The sequence below is a fragment of the Physeter macrocephalus genome, chromosome 20 (assembly GCF_002837175.3).
Source record: "Physeter macrocephalus isolate SW-GA chromosome 20, ASM283717v5, whole genome shotgun sequence".
Classification (NCBI taxonomy): domain Eukaryota; kingdom Metazoa; phylum Chordata; class Mammalia; order Artiodactyla; family Physeteridae; genus Physeter; species Physeter macrocephalus.
In genome coordinates this window covers 30,139,321-30,147,966 of record NC_041233.1, presented here as the reverse complement: position 1 = coordinate 30,147,966, position 8,646 = coordinate 30,139,321, and the positions used below count along the sequence as shown (strand labels likewise).

Genomic DNA, 8,646 nt, shown 5'->3' with positions numbered 1-8,646 from the left:
TCAGCGGCCATGGCTCACGGGCCCAGCCGCTCCGCGGCACGTGGGATCCTCCCAGACCGGGGCGCGAACCCGGTTCCCCTGCATCGGCAGGCGGACGCGCAACCGCTGCGCCACCAGGGAAGCCCTACATTCCCTTTTTAAAGATAACGTTTCACTTAGTTGGAGTTCAAAGATAATGTTCCCCGTCATCAAAATGTATTGAAAATATGTATCTATTAATGCTGATCTATAATGAGATTTTATGTATGTCATCTTTGAAAAATGTCTTTTCCCTCATAGGTCCTGCCAAATATTGATATCAGTCCTTGTGCCTATAATTTTGAGTGTATTCATCTCTTGGAAGGCACTTGTAGAATTCTATTAGATTTTCCTCTTGATATTTGTCTTTTAGCCACTACCTGGTAGATTAAGCCCTTCCAGTTGAAGGTTGGTGAAAACTTCTCAGTTACACAGTTAAATGGATTTTGAAATGTGGGAATTTCCTTTGCATTTACGTCAAGGCCTAAAAACACTCTGGAACTATAGTTTGAGCTTGGAAAATGTATCTGTCACAAATTTGTGTGGGAATGGAAATCCCATTTCTGACAGCACTGGGAGTGTATAAAGCAGCTTGACATTGTGGTTCAGAAAATTAGTTGTTGCTGAAATGACTTTCCTGCAGTGTAAGTTTTACATATGAGTGCTGTTTTGCCTTATAGGCAACTTTTAGGTTAAATTGATTAAAAATCGTTATTAAGTCTGCAGCGGAAGCTAATTTCCAAAGCTACTTAATGTTTGATAATTGTGGTTGAAAATGGTCTTCTCATTAAGAAAAACGTCAGTCTTGTCCCTGAGCTCAAAAATTCACAATAAAACATTACCACTGTTGAGCCATGGAACTATGGGGTGGTAGGGCAAGTCAAGATATATTCAGCTTCTATTTCTGACAGAAATTCACAGAAATGATGCTTAAATTCATAAGGGTAAATGAAGGTCACTGTTGACACCGTTACTGAACCAAACTCGGGTCTGCTCGCCCAACGCACAGCAAAGCCAAATCTATTGACAGTGGGTTCTAGTGAAGGAAAGTACAGAGTTCATTGCAGGGCGCCAAGCAAGGAAGTGGGAGATAAGCCTCTGATCCACTCCAACTGCGTCTTTGAGTGAGGGGTTTTCTTAAAGGGGAAGAGCAAAGAGGCTAGGATTAATCTTGTGATGTTTCTGTGACATTTCTTTTCTTTTTTTTTTAATTGAAGTATAGTTGATTTACAATATTGTGTTAGTTTCAGGTGAACAGCAAAGTGGTTATATATATGTATATATCTGTGTTCTTTTTTATTCTATTTTGTTATAGTTTATTACAAAATATTGAATATAGTTCCTGTGCTGTACAGTAAATCCTTGTTGTTTATTTTATATATGGTAGTGTGCATCTGTTAATCCCCTACTCCCAGTTTAATCCCCCCCTTTGGCAATCATAAGTTTGTTTTCTATGTCTGTGAGTCTGTTTCTGTTTTTTAAATAAGTTCATTTGTACTGTTTTTCAGTTTCCACATATAAGTGATATCATATGACACTTGTCTTTCTCTGTCTGACTTAATCATAAGTTAAGTTTGGTAATCATAAGTTTGTTTTCTATGTCTGTGAGTCTGTTTTTTAAATAAGTTCATTTGTACTGTTTTTCAGTTTCCACATATAGGTGATATCATATGATACTTGTCTTTCTCTGTCTGACTTACTTCACTTAGTATGATAATCTCTAGGTCCATCCATGTTGCTGCAGCACTTCTGTTATATTTCTTAGTCATTGATGTTTTTCAGTCAGTGATCGATTTTTTCAGTCATTTTGAACTTAACATTGACTCCTTTGGAAGTCAGGATGTCTCCAGTTTACAGTTCTCCGGCCAGGTGGTCCATGGCTTAGGGGGGTCTGTTAGCTCATCTTGTCCTAGAGAAACAACCTGAGTTTGTACATTAATGATGATATCTATAATAGCAATTTTAGTACATTAACGATGCTATTGACAGCAGCAATTTTAGTCATCTGACTCTGGCTGATTCGTGTTCAGTTAGCACAGGATTGAGGTCAGAGGGGACAAGAAAGGGAATTCAGTTTTGGATAGCGAGATTAATCAGAAACTCAATAAGGGAACCCAGCTTTAGGGGGGACTCGGTTTCAACACTGCTGGCTCAATAACACATGATAGAGTCAAATATTTTCTGCAGAGTAGCTGCTGTTGAATCATAAAATGAGAACTCATAGGTTTTAAACACTGTGTTTGCACCAACTTTGTAAATTTTGTCCAATTAAGCCTTTTTCTGTTCCATACACACTTTTATCACTGTTGGTTGTAACACATCTGAGCAGATGTCACATCTGGTTGTACTGAATTAATGTTCCTCAACGACTTTGAAGATGTTCTTGCCTGTAGTACTGTTCGTGAAGACTGTTCAGAGTGGTTGATTTTTCAGTCACTGCAAACTCAGCATTGACTCCTTTGACAAACAACAACTAAGCAGTGTTGGGAGCATTTGTCTACTCATCAAGAGCCAAGGAAAACCACTCAAAACCATTTGCCTTGCCTTTAATTGACCATTGATTTTGCTCCCCGTGTAATCAACTCTTTGAGCAGCTGTTCTCACCAAAAGGATAATAATCTTAAGTTTATGTTTTTTCTGGATATTGAATTCTAACTTGTTTTAATTGAATCACCATTGATAAATGTATTTCTTTGCTTGGCTGACAAAAGAGCCAGTTGGGATCTTACTTTCGTTGCAGCCTCCTTTTCATTTTTAATTTTTGTGAAGATATTCTGCTCTCATGAAATAATTCTGTTTTAAATTTCTTAATATTTCTGACCTTTGCATTCATGTGAGTTGAGAAGATTGTGATGAGTGCTTACTCTGGTAATGCTGATATTTACTGTATTCTTTTAGTACAGTGTCGTTGCATGAGAAACACTGTCCTTTGCTGTTTAATCTGATAATAAAGTAACCCACACTCCATTGTGTCTTAAAAGGACAACATTCAACAATCCACTTCTTTTCTTGTTTTGTTATGATGGGTAATGCACTGATTAAAAAAAAAAATGTCCCTGTATAGTGGCACCATGGCACTACAAACGCTGTGAGTTATAATGGTGTCACTGAACTTGTAGTGTGCTGAGCAGCAGTGCAAGGTAGTGAGAGTACCACCTGTGGTCTCTGTTGCATATACTCAGCTGTGCTGTCATGGGGCAGAAGCAGTCACAGTAAATGAGTGAGCATGAGCATGGCAGTGTTTTGTTTTGTTTTTTTTCTCCTCAGATATACTTTATCGTCACTTAAAGTCAGTAGCAGAACTGGACAAAGTTTTCATCACTGAGCTGGCAGTGTTTTAATAGAGCTTTATTTATAGACACTGACACGTGAATTTCATATAATTTTCATGTGCAATGAAATATTATTCTTTTGATATTATTCAACCATGAAAAACATATAAAAACCATTCTTCACTCGTGGGTTGTACAGAAACAGGAGTTGGGTCAGGCTTGGGCCAAGGAATTTAGTCTACCGACCCCTATTCTCACGTGGCTAGGATATATGTTGAGTTGGGACCAGATATGTTGTTGATTATCTCTGGTTTCAGATAATATACTTAAAATGTTCTTATCTACTATTTTACAACCAAGGTTTGGCTATTTGAAGATCCATCTGTGCTTAAAGAGATTTTATTCAAAAAAAAATCACTGCAGTCTCATTTGTAGCTTCAGGAAGAACAGAGAAAACGACTTGCTTTTGTACAAATAGTGCTTTTCTAAAATTAGCAATTAAGGAAGCTTCCTTTTTAATTTTATACTTCAGGAAATATTTGTAAAAGCTAAAGTATTGGGTGGCTGTGACCATTTATTTTTGTAAGTTTCTGAAATTTAGGTGGGCATAAACTTAATTATCCTGGGACACTTGAGAGTAATAGAGTGAATTCCTTGCAATTGATCTGACTCTAATATGACTTATTTATTTCTGAATATTCAGCAACAGCTGGCATTCCAGCTGGAGTTGGAAATGCAAGAAAAAGAGAGACAAAGAATAGAAGAACTGCAGAGAGCTCAAGAGCAATTTGAGAAGGTAATTTGAAGTTTTATAAATGTCTGTTTTATTCAAAACCTCTGAGAATCCTCAGACTGTTTCTTCCAGCTGTTATAGCAGGGGATTCATAGTCTAGAGACCTGCCAGGAAGGTCTAATGTTGCCAGGAAGCCCTGGTCAACATTTTAGTCAAGAGATAGTTGTTCCTAATTATGGTGGCTGATACTGAAGGTGAAGTTCTTTGTAGTATTGGGGGTATTCTGATCTCTGAGACAATAGTTTGTTTCTTTTCTTCATGTTAGATGTATTATCAACAATACTTTACATTTAAAACTATGTTTGGGGGACTTTCCTGGTGGCACAGTGGTTAAGAATCCGCCTGCCAATGCAGGGGACATGGGTTCGATCCCTGGTCCAGGAAGATCCCATATGCTGTGGAGCAACTAAGCCCGTGCACCACAACTACTGAGCCTGCACTGTAGAGCCCATGAGCCACACTGCTGAGCCCACACGCCGCAGCTACTGAAGCCCACGCACCTAGAGCCTGTGCTACACAACAAGAGAAGCCACCACAATGAGAAGCCCGCGCACCGCAACGAAGAGTAACCCCTGCTTGCCACAATTAGAGAAAGCCCGTGTGCAGCAACGAAGACCCAATGCAGCCAAAAATATATATATATATATGTATGTTTTTATTTGGATTTTTCATGTCTTTCTTTAAATAAACTATTCAGTAACTTATGTCAAAAAAGTCCATCTCCATTGACTGTGTCTGTGTTTTTTTTTAATAAGTTTATTTTATTATTTTATTTTATTCTTTTGGCTGCATTGGGTCTTCATTGCTGCGCGTGGGCTTTTCTCTGGTTGCAGTGCATGGGCTTCTCTTGTTGGTGGAGCACAGGCTTCAGTAGTTGTGGCACGTGGGCTCAGTAGTTGTGGTGCACAGGCTTAGTTGCTCCGCAGCATGTGGGATCTTGGACCAGGGCTCGAACCCGTGTCCCCTGCATTGGCAGGTGGATTCTTAACCACTGCGCCACCAGGGAAGCCCCCAGACTGTGTCTGTCTTATGTCAAGCCTCCTGCTTGGCCAATGTTTCCTTGTATCCGAAAAGTATGTGTCGTATAGACCAATTTTCTACATGACTGAGTTATACTTTTCAACTGGATATTTCATATTGTATGCTTATAGCTAGTATTTGTTACTCAAATGTTACTCCTCTATTTATTCCGAAATTAAAATTTTAAAAAGAAGCAGGTTTTGTAGAAGATGTTTATTAATGGCTTAGATGAAAGCATCATTATTTAAAGCAATTTTAAAAAGTAGGAAGGGTAAATTAAATTTTTTTAAAGATGAGATTTAATTAGTTAATTTTTTAACTCTTGAGATAAATTCAGTTCTTCTCATCAATGTACTATGCTCATCATTCTATAATAAGAGATTAATCTACTAAGAATTGTTCTTTACAAGGTGAAATCATTTAGTCCTGTTGTAGCCCAAGTGTCAGAAAACTACTTTTGTGAGTCAAAAAGATGAGATTTTAAAAGGATAAATTCAAATCTCTGTACATAGTTTTAAAAAACACCGATGCTGATCTATCTTTGTCTGAATATGGTAGGACACATGGATACCCATGCATGCACTCACACGTAAATGCATACCCCCTTCCTCTTCAGTTAAGGTTCCGTGATCGCAAAAGAAAGAAGAACCAGAATACATCAAGAAGATGGTGATCAAAATAATAAGAGAATTGAAAGTATTTTTTATTGAGATGCCTGATAGCTATATCTGAGTGCTGCGAAGTCTGTGATTTATAGAAGGGATTGGCTCCAGAGGGTCCCATTCATGTTACTCTATGGCCATTACCAGACTGTGTGACCAGAGCCACAGTAGTTTTAATAAGTAATAGTCCTACTGGCTTATCACCCCTCTCTTCCCTGCAACATACTGCTGCTTGACCCCTTGCTCAGAGACAAATTCATCCATGTCTTTTCATCCTCGCCTTTTTATGGCTTCAGAGACGTAACTTAAACTATCAGTTGCAGAAGGAAATTTATTGGAAGGATCCTGGGTTGAAGAAAGGGTTTTACAACTAAACTGTGAAGGGCTCTGCGTTGAGTTGGGTCTTCCAGACCTTTGGGAGCAAGAGAATCAGTGCTGCCAGGGCTCTTACCTCTGCTGTTGTCTCTCACTGTGGCCTGGTTTGCTGCACATGGGTGAGGATCACGGTCCTTAATAGTTCCTGGGTCTTGTAATGTGGCTCCTATTGTCTGAGAGGAATAGATTCCTTTCTTTTGGGTTTCAGTTAAGAAAAGAATCTTGGGGAAGGATTCTGACTGGCTTAGTTTGTGTCAGGTATCCATCCCTTGGCTGGGGAACAGAGTCCTGTGAGAATATATGCTTTCCCACCAGAGCCATGTGGTTGTGGGATAAGACATGCCCAGGAGAAGGGAATGATCTTGAGAAAGCCATATATGTACCATATATGTCCCCAATAATCAGGGTGACTGTATATATGGTCACAAGAGCACTAATCTTTGAACAGCTGAAATGAATCAGCTCAGGAGCAGTTAGGTCAGCGTGCTGCCTTAGAATGAAAAGATAGAAGCCACAGCAAGGTTTGGCTTGGTTAGCAGATTCTACGTTTTCACATTCAGAAAGCAGTCTCCATGTGTTCAGAGCATTATAGAGGGCATTGTCCAGGAACTGTGGAGAGATGTCATGTATTGGATAGTGCCTTGGGCCTGATTAATTCCCTCAGAAACATTTGCTTCCTTTTTACTATGTATAAAATTCTACATAACTGTCAGTTCTGTCAAAATCTCATATTCTGGGCTTCCCTGGTGGTGCAGTGTCCCCGATGCAGGGGACACGGGTTCGTGCCCTGGTCTGGGAAGATCCCACATGCCGCGGAGTGGCTAGGCCCGTGAGCCATGGCCGCTGAGCCTGCGTGTCCGGAGCCTGTGCTCCGCAACGGGAGAGGCCACAACAGTGGGAGGCCTGCGTACTGCAAAAAAAAAAAAAAAACCAGAATATTGTGAGATTATTGACCACATGATTACATGCAATGATATGTTTTAAATTTCTGATGTATTTTTTTAAACACATTTTTGCGTTTATTCCTGGAATTCTCTTGTCATTAACAGGTATTGGTTCGTTCCATTAACTGACAATGTTGAATTTTGATGTTGTAATACAGAAGTGTCTTAGCAAAACTGAAAGCAAATTAATGTATTAATCTCAAAATCATTTGAAAGTGAAAATGAACTCTATGATTGTAGGATGGAGCCGACTCAGGCAGAACACTAGCTGAAATTAGTGATCGATACGGAGCGCCAAACTTGAGCAGAGTGGAAGAACTTGATGAACCGATGCTATCTGATGTGAGTATCCTTAGGAAAGTGTTTTGTGAAAAGCAGATTTTTTTTTTTTTTTTTACTTTGCGAGAGCCTAGTGTATCTCAGGCCAAGGTTGGATGGCAAAGTGGGCCTTTTGTTTCATAGAAAGAAAACCAGTGTTCTGGGTGCTGACTTATCCTTAATTGGCCTTCTGCCCTTCTGTGCACTGTGCTACTGGCCCTGAGGGTGAGGTTGGGCACTTGTCTGGCTCCACACAAATGTGTGGGCACTGATGGGGAGGTCACTGGTCATTAATGTGGAGGGAGCAGTGTGCCCTCCTGTGCAGAGGGTGATATGTATATTTGGAAATGAGCCTTTGAAAATTTCAGAATCTCTTCAAAATATGTATTTAGAATCGTGGTGAAATACATAATCTTTAAATTAAATTTTTGGGGCCAACATTTTGGTTCTCAGTAGCAAACCGTGGAGCCAAGTAAATATCCTAATGAGAGTGCATGCTTTTAAAGTATATAAGTCCATTTGCTTATTTAATAAACATATAGTGTTTCCTATGCACCGCATAAATTGTGCCCAATGCTTTTATGACCGAAAACAGGTCCTTCTTGACCTTGTCTAGGGCAGAAACAGACAACTGGACAAGCAATTGATAGTCATTGTTAGAGTGAGCAGGTAATGTCTGGTCCAGAGCAGTATGCTTGGAGAGCGAGAGGAGGGACTGTTGATAACAGGCCCATCAGCAGCTATAACCCGGGACTGCCCTGGCAGAGGGCTGCACTGAGTCACCTGCATCAGTGGGCACTGACAAAGCGGGACAGCCACCCAGTTGAGGACCCCTGGTCAGGGAAGGCTTCCTGGAGTAAGTCAGCTTTGTCACTCAGTGGTGGGATGGGAGGCTGGGAAGGGGAGAAGAGAGAGTGAGAGATTGGGAGAGATCAGAGCTGAGGCAGTGGAGAGCAGGGGCCAGACCATGAAAGGACTTGTAATCTGTGCTCAGATGTTTATATTTTATCCTAAAGGCAGTGGAGGCCAACATGATCAGAACTGTGTTTTAGGAAGGCCATCTGGCAATAGCATGTAGAAGAGAATGGAGTGATCGATTTGAGGAGACCCACCAGGAGGCTATTTGTAATCTACAGAGAGATGGCACTGATGGCCTGAAGTAGTGAGTGATGTTTTTTTTGTTGTTCTGTTTTGTTTTTTGTGAGTGGTGGTTTTTTTGTTTGTTTGTTTGTTTGTTTGTTTGT

At 40.1% G+C, this 8,646-nt stretch overlaps 1 protein-coding gene and 1 non-coding gene across 2 annotated transcripts in view; one reads left to right on the top strand and one right to left on the bottom strand.

The window, feature by feature from the left end:
• Positions 1-8,646, top strand: part of DYDC1 (DPY30 domain containing 1) — an 18,456-nt gene that overhangs the window by 8,310 nt on the left and 1,500 nt on the right. Inside the window, exons 4-5 of the mRNA XM_007111511.4 lie at positions 3,994-4,086; positions 7,325-7,426. Coding sequence (XP_007111573.1) covers positions 3,994-4,086; positions 7,325-7,426 — 195 coding nt within the window. The remainder of the gene's footprint in view (positions 1-3,993; positions 4,087-7,324; positions 7,427-8,646) is intronic.
• On the bottom strand, positions 3,277-3,345 carry LOC112067119 (small nucleolar RNA SNORD38). The gene has a single exon (XR_002893091.1). It is a non-coding gene; the product is annotated as a small nucleolar RNA SNORD38 (small nucleolar RNA).